Below are 23,051 nucleotides of genomic sequence, written 5' to 3' on the forward strand. Positions count from 1 at the left end.
TTGAGTATCACTCACGTAAATTTACCGTTTACGTTATCGCGAATTTAAATATATATATATATATGTATATGTACACACATACACACACATATATGTATAAACCGCTCGCCCGTGCGCGAAGAACCCAGCCTCTTTCTCAGAACATCCCAACGGACATCTTCCCGGTCGCTCCCCCCTCTCGTTGTGATCTGCCCGACTTGATTCGGCATTGTCATGCAAATTTAGCTGCGCGGATTCGAATCGCGCGGGATTTCTCTAATGCGACGTGCTCCGCGATCGCACGTGTGCGCGCAGGATCTACATTTCATTCTTTACTTCCCGTCTTCGCGGAGCAGATTAAATTAATCTCGAGTTATGACGATCACTTTGGCGAGAACGCCGTAGGCACGGTCTGAGCGATACCATTGCATCGCCACAAATATTATACAATTTCATATTTTTTAAAATATGGTAAACTGTTCTAAAATTGATTCCGCTAAAATGAGCAAAGAATTTTTCCATAAGAATTGTTTTATCTCCTATTATGCACTCAATATTAAAACAACGTTAAAGACGAGCGATGATATGAATATAAAACAATGCAATTAATAATTCCTAGTGGTGCATTCACTTCGTAATCTCGTATGCAATCTATAATCCCAACGTCACATGTCGCGCGACGCGTATACGCACATCAGCCCGGCTTAATATTTGAATACGCATGTAGGTTTGTGACCCGGTCGAATCAACGGCATATCGGCGCAGCCATAATCAGGCGACATTGTACGACCGTAGATTATGGGGTAGAGAGAGAACTGCGCGAGCGAGGCACGGTTTGTGCCAGCTACACGAATGTATAAGTAATGGACTTAAAAGACGACGACCTCGTTCCCCCCCTATGATATGGTATTTTGCTCAACTTGGCTTTTTCATAGTCTCCATATCTGCCGGTCAAAAATTTAAGTTGCACGATAAAGAAAAATCATCGGCAATTAAGTGAAAAATTCCTCGGAGTTATTTATAAACGTTCGTGTATACAAATATTAATACGAGACGAGTACTTGAAAAGCTATTCAGTAGCAGAAGGACGGAATTAATCGGGTATTAAAATGAATTATGACGGCGGTATCTGAGCGCACTATGCGATACTACTGACTCGATCGAATAAAAATAGAATAAATAAAAAATTATAAGTAAAAATACAGTTTATGAATTTCATATTCTTTAAATTCTTGATATTTAAATTTAAATATCTTCAAAAAATTAAAAATGTTTGCAAAATAAAATTTACTTGCAATTAAATAAAAAACCAAATTTCGCAAGCCTAAAAAAAATTTCTAGATTTTTAATTCAATTTGTAACTCGAAAGAAACTTATTTGTAATATAGAAAAGTTTATTACAAATTGATCCGCAAAAATCCATGGAAAAAAAAAACGGAACTTTCTGATATATAGTCTACAGAAATTTTACACACGCGAGTTCCGTATTATTCCGCACGAGCCTATGTAAGTACAAGCGGGTGGAACGTGATATCGCGTATATACTGGCCGTGAGAGAGACACGCCGGAGATATATCTGGCGGCAATATTGCGCCGGGACTACCCGCGGCGCATCGCTCGCGCGATCGATGGATCATCGATCGGCGTATCGGAAGGAGTCAGCGGGTGGGTGCATCGCCGCGCTATGCAACAACGTTCGACGCGTGCAAATGCACGCGCTCACGTCCCACGTACGTACAACACAACAAGAATTGTCGGACGCGCGCGAGAGATGGGCGCGTGTCCGATGTAATAAAGGCGATAATGGTCATTATTATCGGCGGGTTACGTCCTTAGAAACTACCAATCGCGCACGTTTCGCAAGATAGACTGATATATAGAATCTTAAAGATGAGATATCGATACAAAATCTCGATCATTGTATTATTATTTTACGCGTGCTACAGCGAATTTTTTTTATAAATGTTTATAAATGTTTATATTCCATTCTAGATGTTCAAAATTTATAAATAAATTTAAAAAAAAATACTGCTTTTATAAATATGAGTATAAAATTTAATACGCGATAAAAAATATATAATTCTTGTAAATTTAGAAGGTGCGTAATATAGTGTTCATATGTCAAGGAGATTCCTATCTAAACATTGTGTATCAAAAATATTCAATTGTCGGTGTAATATTCTCTACAATCTATGATTTACCGCGATATATGAAGGAGTAATCCAGCTTACTAAACGAAGATCGACGATACTTAAAACACGCGCGTTCTTCTCTACCGCGACGAAGAGAGGAACGCGAGAGGAGGAAGAATAACTCTCGGTATCCCGTAGGTGTTTGCAAACAATGGCAAGGAATCATCCTCGGACGATTTCGACATATGCTCGGAACGACGTACGCTTGTAATATGACGCGCGCAGGGTGTGCCTCAAATGAGCATACTTATCCGACAGGCGGCGAGAAAGAAGGCATGTTAACCGCGATTGAACAGAGACACGGCAACCTATACGAGGAGAGCGTGTCTAATTTTTCGAGCGCGAGAACACGTTATCTTATCTCACGATGCACGCATCCCGACATTCGTTAGAAAATTATTTTAGAAAAAAAAAAAAACCATTCGATCGAGTAACATTTCAAGAGTAAGATTACAATATGAGCGAGCATATGTTACAGCAAATGTATAGCATAGCCTGTGGTGTATAATTAATGAGAAATATTAATAAAATTATTAAAACCGAACAGTAAAACAGCTAATTAGGCTCAATATTAAAACGGCAAAAGAAGCACCTGTACTTTCTATTAATAACTTGAAGAATGAATCCTGAGATCAGATGTTTAATATGACAGACAGACGTTTTTTATGCCTCGATTAGCGTCTGCGAAATTAAGTGTGTCGTTTAGCAAGATCGAAGATCTCGATTCGGTATTGAAATTAGAGGCGAGAGAAGGAGCGAGAGTACCAGGATCGACGCTGATACGATTCTTAAGCAATCGCGCGAGATCGAGATATCGATCGGTTTTATCGGCAGACCCGTTCGCGGCTCTCGCCCTGCACACAGACACACAGATTCACTCTCGTGGCAGGCAGAAAGCAATGGCATCCATTGCGTAACGAGGCACTTACCGCAAATCAAACTAATAGCCAATAAAACATTCGCTCTAAAATCGAGAGGCGCGCCTGGATTCATCCGGAATTCCCGCTCGGACATCGTGTTATTAACGTTTAAATAGCGGTATGAGTTAGGTATTCGCGATGCTATTTATCTCACACAGTAGTGCTATTAGTGGTATAAATGTATATATCGAGGGAAATTTTTTCGCGAGCAAACTGAATTTAATACGAACGTTGCAAAGCGACTAACTGTATCGAAATACTATACGAGAATGCAACATTGTGAAGCCATAATTTTGCCATTTCTAAGACATTTTACTGTCTGATAAATTACATATACATATTACATTCCTTACTATAAATTATTTATACATTCACAACATTATTTACTACAACTATATGTTGTATTTATATTCTACATTCGTGATATGTGTGCTTATTTAAAAGTAAAAAGCGAACCCGAATAATGAAATGCACTCTGAGGTTAACGATCTCTCTGTTTCACATTGCAATGTCAGCTGTATAATTCGAGATATTTATTCGCTAATTATGCATCAAAGTATCCGCGACTTATTACGAATAATTAAATATTAAAAATGAATGAACCGGTGAACGCAGCACGTCACGTTCGAAATATCTCTGCCAATGAATGTGAGCCAGTTCTCACACGTCGCGCAAAATGCATATTAGTAAATAGATCGAAATCATGTCGTAGAAAGAGAGAGAGAGAGAGAGAGAGAGAGAGAGAGAGAGAGAAACAACGTGAACCGCTATTTTTGTGTTTTCTAGTAAGGAAACAATGCCTCGTGTTGCGATTAGTGCAACAACAGATATCGGCCTTCCATCAAATTTGCGGCTTGTTACAGCGAACACGTTTCGCTCCTCGTGCGTTTCACTCTCGTGACTTTCTTCCATATGTATGCTCTCTATATGGACCCGAGATTTTATCCCAGAAATTTTTTAAACTAAGAATTACAAGTAAGATTGATGAATAAACGAAAGGAAATACTTTTCATGAAATATCATTAATCAAACGCCGCAATGTTAATTGAACTATCAACTGCTCGATGTCAGTAAATTTCAAAACCATCGCTGCGATTTGCTCGATCGCAAAACGATTAAGAAATCCTTACATTCATGTTTCACATTTAAATATAGAAAAAAAAATTTTAATTTATTTCTAGAAGAGTTACATTATTATTAATCAAGATTCGATGTATGAAATTATTAAGTAATAATTGTAGACGCGCGAAATATCGAAATATATCGACACTAATTGCCATCAAGGATGAAAAAAAAAAAAGAAATAAAAAGTAAATCATCAATCCGAAGCATTTATTCGGCACGGCCGATGAAATGTTATTGATTAAGACCGTATAACGAGATAATCGCGAACGCGACCAACTATGATCCGAGAGAATCTGACGATCGCGTATAATTGTTAATTATCTCAATGTCCGTTGCTCGAGGTGAGCCGGCAATTTCGCATTGACACGCACGACAAGGTGCGTGTATGCGAATGCCAGGCGGAGAATTCTTTGCATCTCTTACTCTCGATGTATTGATTCCAAAGGCACTCGCAAAAAAATGCTTAACACACTTAACGATATCGAAAAAATATATAATTGAACTTGCCACTATTATTCTACATTAAAATAAGATATCAAAAATTTGCATACATTAACGCGTTACACTATTTGCATTAAAAAAAATTCTCGAATTTCTTATCAGATAAATTGTGAAAAATTAAAAAGTTAAAATATTAAAAAAAAAAAATCATTTCATATAATTTTCTTAAGCAAGAGCAGGGAATAAGGTGTCGCGTGTCGTCGAGAGAAAGATTATAAAAGCACGGATACGCTAGGAGATAACGGTGCCATCGAGATTTCTCTCGAGTCACACTAGGCCACCTTATTTTCATCCACTTTTCCTCCTGCGAATCGTCGTAATCCTTTAGCCCGAACCTCGTGTTTCCTTGGAGGACATTAAAGACTTTGACATCGCCACCAGAATAAATTCGCTTTTATAAAATAAAAAAAAAATGAACGGTTTACATTGCGGAATATAATCACCGTTCGTACGACAATTTGCCCGCTAATTAACTAGAAGAACTAATCAGAAACATCAACACGTCGACACACATGTTATTTCTTTTTACAGTTACCGATCGCTTTTAGAAGTAGCGTACTCGGTGACTAGCCGTAATTACTAAACCGCGAATAATTAACATGGCTGTGATTAACGAATGAAAATGTAAAAGGCATACGCGATTCTGTTACGCAGTCGCAATCGACGACAACCTTAATACGCTATTAATATTTCCAGTTTTTTTTCATTTCTGCACGTAATTCTCGAACATAATGTTTGCATTTAGATTTGATTATGATAGAGGAATGAAATATAAAGCCAATATAATGCGTTATCTTCAAAGAAACGTGCATAGTGGATTATTATTATTATCACGATTAATCTACGAATCAATTTATTTAACAAATTTTCTATTACTTTTATTTTTCATTATCGACAATATATGTACCAGTTTTTGATGAATATCCGCGATTGAGAGAATTGGAAAGTAGATATATATCTCGTGTAATCACCGCGAAAAAAAAAATAGTCTTTATCTGAATTTGCGTATACGTGCGTGTCTATGACGTGAATCACAGCTATGAGTTAATCCAGTTTCAACATATGCGAGTCAGGCCTATTGCATGCTTGTTCAATCCACGCGTACCGTACACACGAGACTGGCCCGCGTAAACGCATCCTGCGTAACTCGATCTATGCACCGCGCGATCGATCTCCTTATCTCTCCTTACTCTCTCTCTCTCTGTTTCCTCTCTCGTCGATCGCACACCTATTACGCATTATAAAGTACATCGAAGAAAATGCGGCCCGATTACGACGCGCTGAGTTTCGCATGAAAGCTGTGGGAGTTTCACGGAATTGAATTATGAGAGAAGCCCCCGAAGAGAAAGAGATCGTATCTCTATCTTCTCCATATAACGAAAGAATGGAGTCCCGATGATATTGCATCTTCTAACGGAGCGTGCATCGCACTAGCGAGAGATCAGGCATATTATCGTCGAATTGTTTCGCGTCAATAGAGTTTCCGTGTACAGTTTTCTCGAAAATACTGTTATATACCATGCGTGTCTATTACGAAAAGCGTTCGCCTCGCGGAGAATGTATTTCTATCGTCCGAATGTGATTTCGTTCATCAACGAAAGAATCATTACGTCACAAATGTCAAAACTCACAATCACTCTTTCAAGGAAATTATTCTACATTATAATCAATTAATCAAGCAACGTGCACTTGACGTCGCGACGCCAAGTACATAAAAAATTATATCCTTCTTTACATTTGTTTAAAATAAATTTAAAAAAATGTTAATCTGGCTGGCCTAAAATAAAGGTGCGCATAATTCGTACGTTAAACGGATGGCCTTAAAACAATTAAAGATGAATCAATAAGTTATATAAACCTCACTTTTAATCTATATCTTTTTCTTACATATTAATTTTTTTCTTATTTTTCAATATTTAATTTTCAATATCTCTGTCTAAAATTTTGGACATGAGTCATTTATTTCGAGCTACGCTTATTTCAGAAATAAAGTAATTAAAGCTAATAAATTTCTCTAATTCCTCAAATCGGCTTCTCTCTGATCAAACAAAACGATTTCTCGCAGCGGGAGAAATCGAAATGTTCATACAGTAATAAGTACCGGGAAAATTACGAAATCACGAATATGATTTTCTTGAAAAAAAGTACCATAGTTTGCCTCAAGAAATTTCTCTCACGCTTCTCAATAAAGCTTCTCGATAACAGGTGTGCGAGATGCAAGGTGCACCGATCGCAGCCGAAACGAGAAAGTTCCATTATTAATAAATGTAGAAGAAATACCTTGCGGCTGACATAGAAAGTTTGCGTGGCATCGATCTCTTCACCTTACAATTACTATAACAGTGTGTATTAAAATATAAAATTTATATGAGATTTAAATAAATGTATAAGTAGCAAAATTATTGTATTTATCGTTTCGCTTGCGACGTGTTAAATTGTCTCGCATTATTGGTAAACAATGAAGAAATGTAGAAAATATTGTGTTACTTGTTATTGCAAAAAGACCATGCTCCCTTTTTCAACACATCTCAAATATTAGCGTCAAGTGGAATTGACATGGCAGAATAAGAACTTGAATTTAATTACCGCAATTAATATGATCAAGATAGCGTGAGTCGGAATTTTCTCGACAGAATTAACAGTGTCTAACCGTAATTAACCTTGAAGAAGTCGGACAAAATAACAACGAGCAGCACACATAACATTTCTTTCTAGGCGGAATATAATTCTTCTTCACTTCACAATTTTGCACATGTTTGTCGCATTTTCGCTGAATGGATTTAAAAAAATCAATACAATTAAATGCGATCGGTGCAAATTACTCAATCAATTTGACACGCTCGAGCGAACAGGTGTGTCCAGATAAGTCGCCGAGCCATATACATACTACGATAAGACGACGCGAATAAACGCCGTTTTGAATCGTGTATCTATGACTCACGCGATTGGCATCACGCAGTAATGCAGCGTACAGAAATATTTGTCATCTGCGTAAGCATTAATCGCTCTAAACGATGCGGATAGAAATAAATGTTATAATTGCTCGTTGGATTGTGTATGCATAGCTTAATATTATTATATTGAAGTATTGTAAAAAATAGCCTCTAAAATATTGATGATAAAAGACTTTTGCGAAAATTTTCTACATTTATCTAGATTTTTTTTTTTTTTTACATTTCTGCATCTACGCAATTTTTAAGTGGTGGAAATTGAGTTTCCTTTAAAACACATTTTCGAATATTTTAGATATTAAATCCTAAATACAAAATTCTCTCAACATTCAACTGCCTTTGTGCGATTCACTTTGAAATTATGTTATGAGATATATCGCGAATTGATCTGGTACTAAAGGGCGACGTTAATTGCAATACTGTCGAGTAACTTTGACTGCCGCAATAACTAAAGATAGCGATCGAGTCGAGCCGAAACTTCCTGATGACGTCGATTTGTCGTCCCCTTCCCTTCGATGCAATTCTATTGTCTTATTTTTTTTTCTCCTTTCCGCTCGCACGCGCGTTTCGTGTTCTCTCGCTGCGTTTGGAGTTGTCTAATCTATTATATTATATTCTAGGAAGGACCAAGGACGTGCCCAAGGAATTCGTCGAACAAAGAATTTAAAGAACGTTATGGCTGAAACGCTTTATGATGGATCGTTTTAGAATCTGCATATAAAATGTGATCCGCTGTTATTGTGTACAACTTTACAATCCAACGAAGGAAAAGCCTTTCGGAATTTCAACAAAGTTTCTATTATAAAAAAAAGAAAACATTACAAAAAACGCGTATTTCTAAATTTCTGAATAAATACTATGTATTTTTAATTTTAGTAAAATTATTTTTTTTTCGTGGAATAAATAATTTTAAATTTAAAAAAATGAAACAAAAATGAAAGATAATATAAATGTACAAAAATATATATAGAAGGTAATAAAATTATGTAGAAGGTAATTAAAATTATTATATTTTTTTCTTGCTTTAAACACAATTCATAGTAGCTAAAAAAATATATTCGTCCTGATAGGCACGACCTGCTTGTCGTTTCGTTGAATTAAAAAATTACCATGTTTCTTTCTCTTTTTTTTTTTTACAAGCAGCGCGAATCGTCTTCTTCGAAATTTCGCGTCGCGGATGTCAAGAATAGCGAGCATCATAATTCTCTCCTTCCAAAGGTAAAAAAGATAAAAGGTAAAAAAAGCGATGATTCTTTCGCATAGGACACGTCTCGTAAAGAACGAGAGCTTATAGATACCCCTGCCGTGATTTTCATATTCACAATTCGCATTTTTTTCTGCCCTGTCTGTTCTTCTTTCAGTCGCGATGAACAATAGCTGAGGGGAAACTGACATCTATGGAGGCAGGAATCGCCGAAATCCCGCGCGTAAATCTACCGCGAAGATTCTCCGTTTGACATTAAATTATTATAATGAGTTATGCAGATCTGTCTACCTGTCGCCGTTGTCAATGTATGTGTGTGTGTGTGTGTGTGAATAAACCTTGAATTAAACTGCTTGTTGACACCTAAACTTCCGCACTTTGAAATATTCATAAATTATACGAAAAACATTGCGGTTGATTAAAATCGCAAAAAGAGAATATTACTAAAGCAAGATAAACCTATGTCAAACTGATAAAAAAAATTCTTTTTCTCTCTCTCAGATTGATAAAAATAAAAATATATTTAAATGTGCGACAATATAACAATTAAATTTGCAAATATCAAGCGGAAAATGTCATGTCTCTCTGTTCGTATATGCAAAAAAAAAACTGATATAACAAACGCATCGTGTGAGAAGAATGAAACTGACAGTTTATAGTAGAGCGAGATTCTCACGACACAGAAAGATGGAACGTTCTTCTTTAACGGATTCTTGGTAATCCTCGTGATCGAATCTTCGAACGAGCGCGGGCAGTTTTTTTTTTTTTTACTACCATATCGGAGATGTCTCATATGATCGCGATCGGTGTCAGATCCACGTTCCTTAGGAACGGTGGCCGTAGAAGCTGGACAAGGCGGCTTGATTCAGAATCTCGGAATGTCCCGCAGACAGTTCGTAGGAAGCTTGCGAGTCAACGGGGCTCCCTTATAAGGCCGCTTTCCGACGGATATGGGATTTTTTTACTTCTCTATCGTATGTAGCTAGCGTCCGCAAAGCAGTATTAATCCCTTGTGTACATAGTGTTTATATAGAGAGATTTTATTTTTTCGGATGTGCATCTTAGTTTCTGCATAATTTAAATTAATTTGACAATGGAACACCGTATCGTATACGGTATAGTAAACAGATGTTATGCTAATGAAAACTTCAATTTACACGTATATTTATAATTTAATAATTTAAATAAATAAATGACAAGAATAAATTATGATCTTTAAAAGAGATAAGAATTTTTCAATCTTTTATCTTTTAGTATCCAAAAATTGATATAAGAATTTCGAACGTCCTAGAATCCTCATCTTATTGTTACAGACGGTTCGACCAAAATAAATGATACAGAGCGTGGAATAAATAAAAAGAAAAAGATGGCGATGTTCACCGAGCGATGTTCAGCGTTTAAGATTCGGCTACCGTGCTCCATCACGCGCGATCGTCGATCTTATCGTTCGCCGAAACAAGGCAACGCGCCGAGACTTCCTCGTATCTCTCGCGCTTCCTCGCATCGCGATTTAACTAGCTGCTCACCGACAGATCTCTATCTCGTACGCAATTGCAAGCCTTGGACATAACGTTCTCTCATCCTCTTTCTTTCTCTCTCTCTCTCTCTCTCTCGTCTTATCGAGAAGAGCGAATCCTTAATGGTGATTTTACACGAGGTAGCGAGATGAATCAAGTGGCAAGTTAGTCGTTACATCTTCTTTTATATTTTCAAAAGTAACGCATTCTTTTTTTAAGTAAATATTGAAATGCACAAATAATGCTTGCTACCGTTTTGGATAGATAAAGAATAATACAATAAAATATGCCAAGCACTAAAATCAAGTAGAGCCATCGAATTAGCACCTAAATATTCAATACCCACTAATTTATTTAATTACTTCTCTGTACTTGATTTGATAAACAAGTATTTATGCAACTGTGCTTTCAATACACAAATACACACACACACTCACACACAGTAACAAACATTTTAAATAAATTTATCGTTAGAAGCATTCGTCAATTTTATACAAATAAATATATACAGATAAATGGCTTGCAAATAATACACGTCCACTTGATTAGCCTCGCTATTAGCATGACGTAAATTCGCCATAAAGGCCGATATTCGCCTCGACGACACTGCTAACGCACTCATCCAGCATCCTATTTCTTTTTTACGCTCGCAAAATTAATGGCGCCTCGCATATACTCCCTTCGAGGGAGAAAAAAGGACTCGCGAGAAAGGGAGAGAGCGGGGGAGGAGGAGGATGTAAGAGGAGGAAGAAGAGTCCCGATGGAGCTGGTGATGGAGGTTCGTAAATACACGCCAGAACAGAGCCGAGGCAGTATCGTCGTTAAGAGTCGCTCGAATTATGAACATTTGGCAAAGTCCGCTTTTAGTGGCGGCCTTAATGCCCCCTTCCACCGCCTATATGTGCGCTCTTGTGCGCAGGCAGAGAGGGACAAAGTACTTCTTGGTGGGTCGTCGTTCAAATACCGAGGTCGTTAAAGAGCCACGCAATCTCGTCGAATTACGAATTGCATTGCTCGCCGCGGCAATTCGACGACGACACTTAATGACGACCTCTGAGAAGCCGCTACGCAAGTTTGTGCATGGTCACGAGTGCACGGTGGCACCCGGCCATTGTATCGGGGCGCAAAAAGTACGGCAGACGATTTTTAAGTAAGCCAAGTGCGCAACGCGCTTCGAATTTTTAAACTCGAATCTTGAATAAGAAGTTTCTGTCATTGCTTGTATGTGGTCTAACCTTTTAAATTATTTACTTCTTAATTAGAAACTGTAATATTTTGCGTATTATAAAAAAAAGTTTTTCCTAATAAATTGTAAAAGATCAATTTTTATTACTGACGTGTTGAATATTTTCATATGACGTTTTGAAAGGTTCAACTTTAAGCCGTAAAAATACATCTTTTCTACGAATTTCGATTAAAGGAAAAAAAAAAATTGCAATCGTTCGATAACGTCTCATTTAATTATTGAGATTGGTTTCTGAGATAAATCACTATTATTGTAGAAGAAAATTACTAGACAGATTATATTATCTGCTACTATAAATATTTTTGAATAAAATTCCCGGGATCTAATGGGTTAATGACAGCGATTCGCATTTCACTTCCACGGCTTTGATGACTGGTCGTCAGTCGGATATCCAGTTTCTACAGCCTGGCCACGTGTGTACGTGTGTGTTGGTCTCGGGCGACGTAACGTGATTTCGCGTTAGTCGAGAAAGGCGCGGGCCGACTGTATGCGCGCAATTTACACGAATTACGGACACGTTTGGCGATTCGCGCTATGTCGTCGTATTACAGCTCGGTGAAAGCCGGTGATTTTACGATACAGTGGGTATTCGATCGCGAGCAAGGTTAGGAGGTAAAGGGTAGCAGCCGGGAAGTAGTAACGTATCTCCGTGTGCGTCGTGAAAGTCGACGAAGTTAAAAAAATGCATGGACAGTGGGGAGACAGAACCGCACGATTTTGTATCGCGCCGCGTAAATCGATTATCGAGCAAATTGCGCGCTCCTCTCTATTTGCGTTCCTCGAATAGAGAAAGCTTATCGGGTATCGGATAACGGATTTTCGGTCGTGTATTTACCCTTTCATTTATCTAGCTGAAAGAAGCGCGTGTATTCCATCGTGAAATAACAGAGCAAATAAAAATACATACGTTAAAACGTTTGTGTTAATAAGAAAGTTGTTCGACAATTTACAGCTTGACATTTTATAAATCAAATACAAATATCTTTAATATTAAAATATATAAAAACAGATGTCATCCACTTTGCTTTCTTTTCATAAAAAAATTTCAGCTTAAAACTTTTAGATATTCCAAATGAATTATATATAAAAATTACTTTGCGTATATTAAATATAGGTAAATACAGTTATACGTATTTTAATTTCTTATTCTCTTTCTTACGTGCAATAAGACAATGTCAAGTTTGCAAGCAGCAGCAGCAATGCAGATAACATAAATTAAAGATACACAATCGGATGTATCCTACGTAATAAATGCGTGAAGATCGATATGTTGTTTGCGAATGCTGGCAAGTATCAACATTTTGCTCGACGACCTCGTCCGATAGTAAACAAACAATGGCAGGTGCCGACGAAGAACGCGGCCGACTCTTTTTTACTCGTATCCGTTCCGTTTACGCATCGATGCAAACACGCAATAGATATCACTCGCTTACTTCGATAAATGGCACATGTTTTATAAATATTGTACAAACAAATATTAAGAAAATCTTTATCCCGTTTATATGATTTTTACTTATGTTTATGTTCAAAGTTTTCTCTAAACATATTCCATTTTTAAACAAAATTTCCTAATCGATAAAATAATTTCATATTCGTAAAATGCTTTTAGAGAATAAAAAGGATGATATAAATTAGATTTCACCGTGACAAAAACATAATTCTTGCACCTAATTTTATTTTTTCTATCGTTTCAAATTATGATATCTAACAATAAAATACGCCGATGTTCTGCTCTTGTGCCTTGAATATCTCACGCATTGCATGCATCTTTTTCAGTAGTTTCCAAAAATTGACCTGTGCTACGTTGAACGTAAAAGGTTCGTGGAATGTACTATTTCCGAAGTGAACGGTTCAGAAATAACGTATACGTAGGACAAAAAAAAACGCAATGCCGCGCTACATAACCACGTGTGCGTGAGTTACGTGAAACTCGCAAACTATGTACGGTATAAAAACCAACACGTTACGTTACAGAGTAATTATATAATCAGATTGCGATACGCGAATCGCAACTCGCTTGAAATCATTTAATTAAAAGTGAAGAAAATAGCTTAACCGAATGATAAATGAGAGAAGTGTCTAATTGCAAAAGAATTCTGGCATATAATATCTGAATTCTGAGAAAATGAGATTATTTTTTCTCAAAAAATGATTACGTATCCCTTTTCTATTATTCCCAATTTTGACAGATAGTGGAAAGAATTCTGAGAACAAAAATCTCAAGAAAACTATTAATCATTTACTCAAAAGATTTGGAAATTAAGACTATTAAATTGATATAAATTCTATTACGTTTCTCCACGAAAAATATTGTTTAATCTCTTATTGAAGCAATTTTATCATTTTCCGATTTCAAGTAAGAAAATAAAAAAAATTCTAATTATTACTTTAATTATTAGTTGTATTTATCATAATTGAAAACTCTAATATTTATTTTCCAAATGCTTATTCCAATCATATTTTACCCAGAAATAGTTTATACATTTTAGTTATGTCAACAAAAAAGGGAATATTTACAAAGCGCCAGTTTTTATCTAATCGCGAAATTATCGTTTTTTTATCCTCAAGCCATTTCATGTAGAAATGGTCAGTTATGAATGCCTGATATCTACTCTACCAGAACGGCAAAAAAAAAAAAAGATTGGCCAATTCATAAATTCGTATAGTGTTCGACGCGTATAAAATATTTACAGTCATGCGTCACGATCCGATTCCGAGCACTTTCGATAGCTTGTCCAGTCAAAGATTGTTAATATGAAACAGATCGCTGCGTTAAGTGAAATCGATCCATTTCACAGGCGTATAAACTTATATTATTAAACATCCAATGAGATTATAATTATATGAAAGTATATGAAGTTTGCATTGAGTTAGAAATTTTCATTTAATTCGCCTCAATGTACGTTTAAAAAAATTACATCTCAATAAAATTTAATTAATGGTAAGAGAAAAATGAAAAATTTTATTTCTTTTCTTTTATCTGTCTCACCCTCACAGAAAAATATTTTATATTACTTTAAAAAAATAAATCTTGATGATATATTACTATACGTCACTATACGTTTTACGAAAATACTCGAAAAATGCGAATCGAGTCCGTGCCAATTCCAATTTTCTCAGAGAGAATAAGTTGTATCATTCGATAAATTAACGAGAATATTTGTCAAACCGTTAGATACATTCAAAAGTAATGAAATATCAATTACCTTGATAATATATCGAAAAAATATGGAAACTTATCTCTTGAAAATTCTCATTGCCGAAAATCGGAGTAAACCGAAATTATGCGAATATTCTCAAATGGAATATTCGATACGTGACAACACTACGAGGGGCACACGCCGTGACTCACCTCCTTCATGCCGTCGAGCCTGCCGAGGCTCTTGGTACCCCGCAGAGGCGGAAAGACGACGTCGTGCCAACCACCGCCGTTGCACATCTGCAAGTTGTCCGACTGCGAGGAATGGAGTCCGCGCGCCCGACTCTTGCTCTTGCGCTTATCCAGAAGATGCTTGGCCCTCGACTTCCTCACGGGCGCGGCCGCGTCGTCCTCCGGATCGCTCTGCACCTCCCAGCGCGACGGCGACTTGAAGCGCCGTCGCGGACTCGTAGGCGAGGTCACCGGCGAGGTGAGCCTCTGCACGAGGGTGCCGAACATGGTCATCATTAATCGGCCGCGAACACCACAAGCGTGCGAATATTACGGGAAGGCTAAGCGCGCCCTAATCGTCGCGCATCGCCGGCGTCGGTGCCGACGCCGCTCCGCGCGCGCCGGCGTCACGAATGGCGGACTTCACTCACTACTGTCTCACTGTGTCGCGTGAAACGCGCTACAGGTGCTTTCGAAAGCACTCGAACGTTGCGGCGCGAAATATCGACGCTATTGCGAGAGAAGTATTCGTAAGAGCGGGAGGGAGAGGGGGATATATTACAGGCACGTCACACACTCCGGAGAATCAAAAGACGCTTACGAAACGCTTACGTCGCGACAAGTTCCTCGTAGTATCGCGCCACGAGAGGAGAGGCGAAGGATTCCGATGGTGCATTAGTGAATCATCACGGCCACTTGCGAGACGTGCGCCAAAGGTCGCGCGCCGTTTCGATCGCACCGAGGAGCGGTAGCGGGCAGCAAACGCGGCCTCCTCCTCGATTCCTCGAGTCGAGTCGGCTCGAAAGTCGGCGGCACAGGTATTTGCCTTCGGGCGTCGTGCAACCGCAGCTCTCTCGCAAACACCACACTCCGCGGTTACGTATACGTGCAGTCCTTCACGGTGCTGTTCCGTTTCAGCGTTGCACTTCCGGAAACGACGGCCGGAGCTAACGCGACGAATCGTTTCCGACTCGTTCGCGTGCCGTTATAGAAGAACGCGAACACGAATGTCGACCCAATGTACGATACGCGAGGTTGAACGCGAGCGCGACGGTTAAAACACCGATCGCCGCAAATACGTCTACAATCGAAACTGGTCGCGCGGAGACTGCCACCAGCGCTAGCTACCACCGCGAGAGACCGGTTGGCCTCGCTCGTGGTGCGCGAAAATGTCCGAGCGCGCACGAGTTCGCCCGAAGACGCGCGATCGGAGTTCGCTGATGGAGCGAGAGAGAGGGGATCGAGACTCAAGCGCGGTTACCATGGCAATCGGGACTGAATCTTCCCCCCCACCCGCCCTCGGGCCTTAACGCACACACATACCGTTCATTGCTCGTCCGTCTCGCGAAAGAGACCCTTTGGTGTGATATGCACGACGCACGTGTGTAGCGTATATCATGCAATATTTTTCTTTTGGAAAACTGAACGGAAAATTATCATATGGAAAATAAGAGAACAAAAAAATCGTTCTGTTCAAGCCTTTTTCAGATAAATCCTTGTATGTAAATATATAATTATTTCAAGACATGATTTTTTTACGTGTGTGTAAGAGAGATGTAATAAATTAGATGTAATTGAGATGCAAACTTTATCCAGCTTTATCACACACACACACACACACACACACAGTTTTATAAAATACGCGATAACTTATTATAAATAATGAGAGTAATATATAAGAGTTTAACTTTTATAAAAATATATATATATGTATAAATAAATGTTATAATATATATTCATAATATATTATAATTTATTAAAAACCTGATGATAAGTTTTACAATGCATACGATCGCTAAACATGGCCCTATCATAACGGTCACGGTCATGATAAAACTTGATACGGAGATTCCAGATTCCGGAATGAATTCCGGTTTCTAGGCGTCGACCAATTAATAGTACGGTTACTGGTTTGGTTGCTTCGCGGTTAATAATCTCATGTATGTCGAAGAAGGTAAATGAGGGTTAGTCGTGCGGAACCTGGGAAATAATTACTAATAATAATAGATTTTCTGACTTATCAAGTCATTTATGCTAATTCAAATAGCAGTTGTAGAAGCAGAAAACCGTTTTAAAGCGTTAACAAGAATAAGTAGGTGTAGATTTAACATACTCCAAATGGATGTTGTCAAGACAAATTTCCACATTGTCAAATGACAATAACTGACGCTGAAGATCGTTCGCACTTTCAATGAAATAAAACGAAAAATTTCAGATTTTCTAAATCTTTAATATATCGTAATCAGAAACGAAAAGAAAAGTTTACAATTTTTTAATGCAGAAAAAAATAGAAATTATCTCAATTATCTGTGTATAAATGTTTTCTAATTTTCAAAATTATCAACACTTGTAATATTTTAAAAATCACAAAATTATCGAAACTATAAAACTCGACGAGTTGAAAATTTTCTTTCAAAATAAAATCGTGACGCGAACAACAATTTGCGCGTATAACAATTTACTCCTCTGGTATCCTCGCCAAGGCTTGCCGAGGTAATTAACGATCATCGATCCACGCGCCAATTCGCCCTTTCATCCTCAAGGACATTGGAGGTGGAGCAGGGCGTGAATTGTGTGTGCGCGATGCCGCGTTTCTTATTACTCGAACGATATCATTAGACTGGGAACTCGTCAAAACTTCAATTATTCCCCTGACTATATACGGCGAAACGAGGGCCTTGATTAATCGTATGCGAGAGAGCCCCGGTGTGTCGTAATTATTAAGCGAACACGTAATTAGCGTGAATCTCACCTGATACCCGCATAGTGCCCCTCCCTCCCTTCCTTTCTTTTCTCTCGGAGACGACAGCGCTTATGAGAAACTGTATTACGCATTGTGAAGAATAATTTAGACTAGCTATGATTCTCTTCTCCCTGCTTGTTCAAATATATTTTTCATTCGCTTTCGTGCAAATATATATTTTCTTTCATTCTTCATCCTCAGCCTATTTCCCCTTCATTGCGATTAAGATAATCGGGAGAGTGGGAAAACTTTATGTAATTACGAAACACTCGTAAGAATACAAGATAATCATGTATAACGAGTTACATGTAGCCTTATTGATGTACGCGAGAAATAATACAGCTATGCAATGTCAATTTTACGTGCTGGCGCACGTGTAACGTAAAACTGCTTTGTCGCTTCTAGTGAATCATGCAGCACGCATACACAAAATGATTTTTAAGTATACGAAAGATGTACGTGTGTTAATCTTCTATTGAATATAGCGAATAAATCGCACGAATGTAATAATATAATTACGTGAGATGATCGGTAATATTCCGACGTGTGTGTGTGACTCGCATTAGCGAAGCATCAAGGAATGTCTGTAATAGTATGTATGCTATAACAGCCGTAAGTCGAGAAGTCACGAGAAGTATCGTTACTTATTTTCTAAGAAAATGAGCTTGGTTATTTCTCACATGATTTTGTATACTGAAAAATATTATAATCGGCAATATATGTATATATTTTGATGTATCAATGTATTGGCGGAAATTAAGAAAAAAATTTGAATACCTCTAATAATTTTTTTAATCCGTTATCTTATATAAAATAGAAATATTTTTTATAATGATAAATTGGAAAAACTTTATGCAATAATTCCTGGCCTAAAAAAATGCAATTATATAAAGAAATATATAATTCACGATATTCTACGTCGGTGTCTTCTCGACAGATAGCACGCTTGCTTCGTGCGAGACTTAAATTTCAAACAGTGCGACAGGTGCAAGAGCGGAATAAATTTCAACTATCGCGGAATCGCGTCACTCTCGCGTTCCAGCCATATTTTTTTCCCACGTTTTTGTCGCTTTAGGCAGTGCTCGCCGAGCTTCGCCATTACGACGAATTCTTCGCAATCATTGCGAAATTTATCTCTCATAACGATATTACGGAAAATAAATTAATAACTATGAAATGTGTTCCCTCCTCCCCCTCCCTTTCTCTTTCTATTCCCGATTCGCTCGCCGCGTCATTAAGATTATTGTCGATTAACAAGACAATTTTTTTTTTAACGCTGCGATGGTCCAGAGGTCACGGATGACCATCTTTGGAATTTTCTCAAGTCGTGCGGGCCAAGATATGCTCCCTCGATAAATAACAGTTATCGCAAAATCACAACGCAAGGCGGCTTGCGCGATGCCTTTTTAATTTCCTTCCACTGCGACACAATTTACACCTGTTCTCGGATATGTATTGCGAAGAAGAAGCGTCTGCGGAATATTCTCTGAAAAGCGATGAATCTTCGAGCGACTGCTCGTAAAGTTACGTTATTTATCTGAGAAAATAATCTGTATATTTCTTAGCCACTTTGCCTAATAAATTGTATGTGTCTAATAAATTTTATATGCAAAATATAATTAATAAGTGCACAGTCTCTTACAAGTTTTATATTTTAAATACTTTTGAACCTCTAATAAGGCATTACTCATTCATTATTTGTCTAATGAAACGTAAACATTTTTTAAATAAATGATAATCACATACAGTAACAGTTTCCTTTAATATATACTTGTCGTTATTTTCCGCTTTTGCATTATACTTGAAAGACAAAGTGCGCGACATTGACGGCTTCTCTCTGCTTCCTGCACGAATCACTGTTATTTCATTGCTTTTGTCTAGAAGAATAATGAGTCACCGTTGCGCGGAAATACGAGATTTGCATACAAGTATGCAGAAAAATAAGAAAAGAAGTTGTATTCTGAAATTCTATTTGTCACGATACTCTCTACATGTCTTGTCAGCAATTTAATAGCGATGACAGAAAGATTGTTTATATATTTACCGACCATATTTCCCATCAATGTCAATGTAGATTTATTAATTTATCAGAGTCGCATGTATCTTTCTACCAGTAATATATTTAAACTTCATGTTAATATTAATTAATATTTTTTAATATCGTTAATAAAAAAATAGCAGTATGTAACAGTGAATAAATAATCGCGTAATGTGTTTACTTATAAAGAACGATGAAAAAGATGCACTCTCTCAAGCAGCTAGCAACTGTTCGCAGGTGCTTATATGCAAGGATGCTAAATGTATTCTGTTTTCGATTGCGGCGTCTATTTACCGAGGCGAGACTGCTAATGTAACGTCCGGAATCCTGTATCGCCGACCTTGACGAAGATTAGATCTGCACGGTAGCACGAACAGCCGAAACGTTCGCATACGCGTTGGCGATAGGTTCGGGGATGAGCATCGAGACGTGTTTCAACGATACGAAAAGTCCATTTACGAGCGTGCCGAGCGAAAGTGTTCCCGTCGATAATTAACTGTGAATGTTCGCGACGCGAAACACGCATTAAATTAAAGTGATAAGTAAAAAAATCTATATACTTGCTAATGATATATGTACGCACATCGTTCTACAAAGTTTTTTTACGACTTTCGCGATGAGATAGAGAGCTCTGAAAATCTAAAATATCTAGAAAGGGAATACCGTTTCAAAAGATAAAAAATGAAGCGGAGTGAAATACAACGTACAGAATGACACACTCAGATCTTTACCAAAGAATATTTTAAAGATGGAAAAAAAAAATGTTTTGTACGTCTGGTACATCATGTAGAAAAACATCTTCGAAAATCCTCATATTTACTCTCTATCTGTGCACTCTCCGTACGATACGTAATAAAGGCAAATATAAAATTACCAGGATTTCTTTACAATGTCAATATTTTTGGTGAAAAAATCAGATGTTCTGGTCTCAGCCTCTCTGTATCTTCCAAGGCTCCTGTTTTTTTTCCCATCTCTCATCCTAATATCATATTGTGTCTGAACTTTGAGAAACCTCTCTTTCCCATACCAGGATTCGGAGGCTCACCTCGGAAGCGATCGGCGCGCTATTTTCATCCGATTGCGACGCATTCTCTTCCGTTTTCGCACCGCATCACGTTCGAATCTAAGCGAAGCGATGGGAAAGTGGCCGGCGGTTGTAAAGAGTCGACGGCACTAGAGCTAAAGAAGTGTGCCGCACACCTCAATGCGATTACCGATTTTCTCGTGCGCGCTGAAACGTGTTTGTATATATAAAATGTACGAGCACAAGTCTATACTGCTCGTTTTCGATCATCGTGTACATCATCTACATGTACAGAATATGCACAGCCACGGTGAAACAGGCGCGTGAATGTAAACGCGTACACGTACTCGAGCGAAACATTGCGTGCCGATTATACTGTCAGTCGGTGTGAGAAATATTATCCTTTGATCTCCGAGCTTCGAGCGCGAGCGCGCGCGTTCCGCAGTTTCACTCCGGCAGGAAATTAACGACCGCGGCGAGTTCGCCGCGGTTTCAATACGATCTGTCGAGATTATCAGTCATATAAAAGGCCGGAGCTCTTGCCGAGAGACGGAAGTAAAGCGAAGGAAGTACCGCGATTTCTCCTCATGCGAGCCGCGTCGCGTTTAAACGGCGCGATACACATTATCGCCGCGCACGCATAAATAAGCGTAATTATGCTGATCGATTATGCTATTGAACAGAGGATACAAACGCTAGAAAATTTTCTAAGCTAATGCATTCATTCATCGTCGCACATTTTTGCGAGTAAAAAGTATATATATATATATATATAAAATATAAAAATATACACATATATGGGAAAGAAAGGAGAAGGGAGGAAGGAGCACAATTTACAGCACCTAGCTACCTAGTGTGGTTGTTCTTGAATCGTTATGTCTGTAAAAAGATGTAGTGATCGAGAGTTAAGGCCACGAACGAGATCGTTTCTTTGTGAAAGTCGGCGGCTAGTGCCCGGCCCGGGAATTGCCGGGAAATGCCCGGTTCCAGCGGGCGATCGAATGACGATATAACGATCCGTTGCTCGAGTCGGCGATCTGATAATTCGCGCGATATCATGTCTCGTTGGTGCCCATCGTTTGCGTAAAACGGGTTAATAGAGAGGTCAATGATGGAGAGGAAAGATATTAATAAACGACTCGACAATGGATGTGGAATGCGCCCTCGCGAAGTATCGTTTTGCAATCCGGGGATCGCCGACTTAAATCAACCTATCGAAGTGCCGACTCGTTATCTTTGTCAATTTCTTCCCTTACATACACGTCTGATTGATAATGAACAATCTCACTATACCTCATCCTGTCTTTTTTAACTACGATATTAATTGCCGTTTTGCAACGTGACGTAAACTCTTTCCTTTGCAATTAATTTATAACAATCGATATATAATGTCCTCAAAAAAATTGTCCATAAAATATTCACATACAATTTTGATTTCTGTGTGAACCGTGATTTTAAAAATTAATATGATAATAAAGCTGTTATTCTCATAAGATAATCTCGTCTTGCAACCTTGATCTTACGTAACATTGCCGCGCGCTATGCACTGTACTTTGAGTGCCAAGAATGATGTTTGTTGTTTTTTTTTTTTTTGTCAAATGACAGAAACTTGGCGGAATCTTGCAAAATATCAATAGTAGTCTCACATGATTATATAATTTCGCAAGATTTATTGATCTAGAATTATTTTCCTGTTTGCATTACTGATAGATATGTAGAACAGATACTTTTGCATATCAGATTGCGGCATTATTATTATATCCACATGATTATTTATACAATTCGACGCAAAGATGATAAGATAAGAATTTTATTTATTTTTTACAATCCATTATCTCTCAGGTTTGCTAGTATAAAACAAGTCCATTCTCTCGATGGTAGGTTTTGACCTCGCACAATATTTCCTATATTCGAATACAGCGATTGTTTTTTATTTATGGTATCGTTGCGGATTTTATACGAATCGCCATTGAAGGAATAATCCTTGATTAATCATGTAGGAGATAAAATTGCTCAGATAAAGTAATTATGATCAATGTAGTATCTTATCTTTATTTTAAGAAATTTTCTTCCATCAATCTGTGTATATGATGATTGCTTTTAACATCTTCTGCTTGTAATCAAATCTAAGACATCATCCATCTCTTTATTGGATAAAATAAAAATAATTTAACATTTATACGTTTATAATCTGTGTAATGTAGCCATTGTCTGCATATACGTAGACAAGAATAAATGTTT

At 37.8% G+C, this 23,051-nt stretch overlaps 2 protein-coding genes across 4 annotated transcripts in view; one reads left to right on the forward strand and one right to left on the reverse strand.

Annotated features, from left to right (window-relative positions):
- Positions 1–23,051, forward strand: part of LOC126854929 (uncharacterized) — a 242,071-nt gene that overhangs the window by 192,468 nt on the left and 26,552 nt on the right. The window lies entirely within an intron of this gene.
- LOC126854902 (rho GTPase-activating protein 20-like) overlaps positions 1–23,051 on the reverse strand; it is a 166,440-nt gene that overhangs the window by 69,061 nt on the left and 74,328 nt on the right. The window contains exon 1 of one of the 3 annotated variants that reach the window (XM_050602068.1): positions 14,988–16,159. The exons of the other annotated variants lie outside the window; for them this stretch is intronic. Within the exon in view, the coding sequence (XP_050458025.1) occupies positions 14,988–15,302 (315 nt within the window). The 5' untranslated portion in view covers positions 15,303–16,159. Of the gene's footprint in view, positions 1–14,987; positions 16,160–23,051 lie in introns of those variants that run through there. 3 annotated transcript variants of the gene reach the window in all.

The sequence above is a fragment of the Cataglyphis hispanica genome, chromosome 15, assembly GCF_021464435.1.
Source record: "Cataglyphis hispanica isolate Lineage 1 chromosome 15, ULB_Chis1_1.0, whole genome shotgun sequence".
NCBI lineage: Eukaryota > Metazoa > Arthropoda > Insecta > Hymenoptera > Formicidae > Cataglyphis > Cataglyphis hispanica.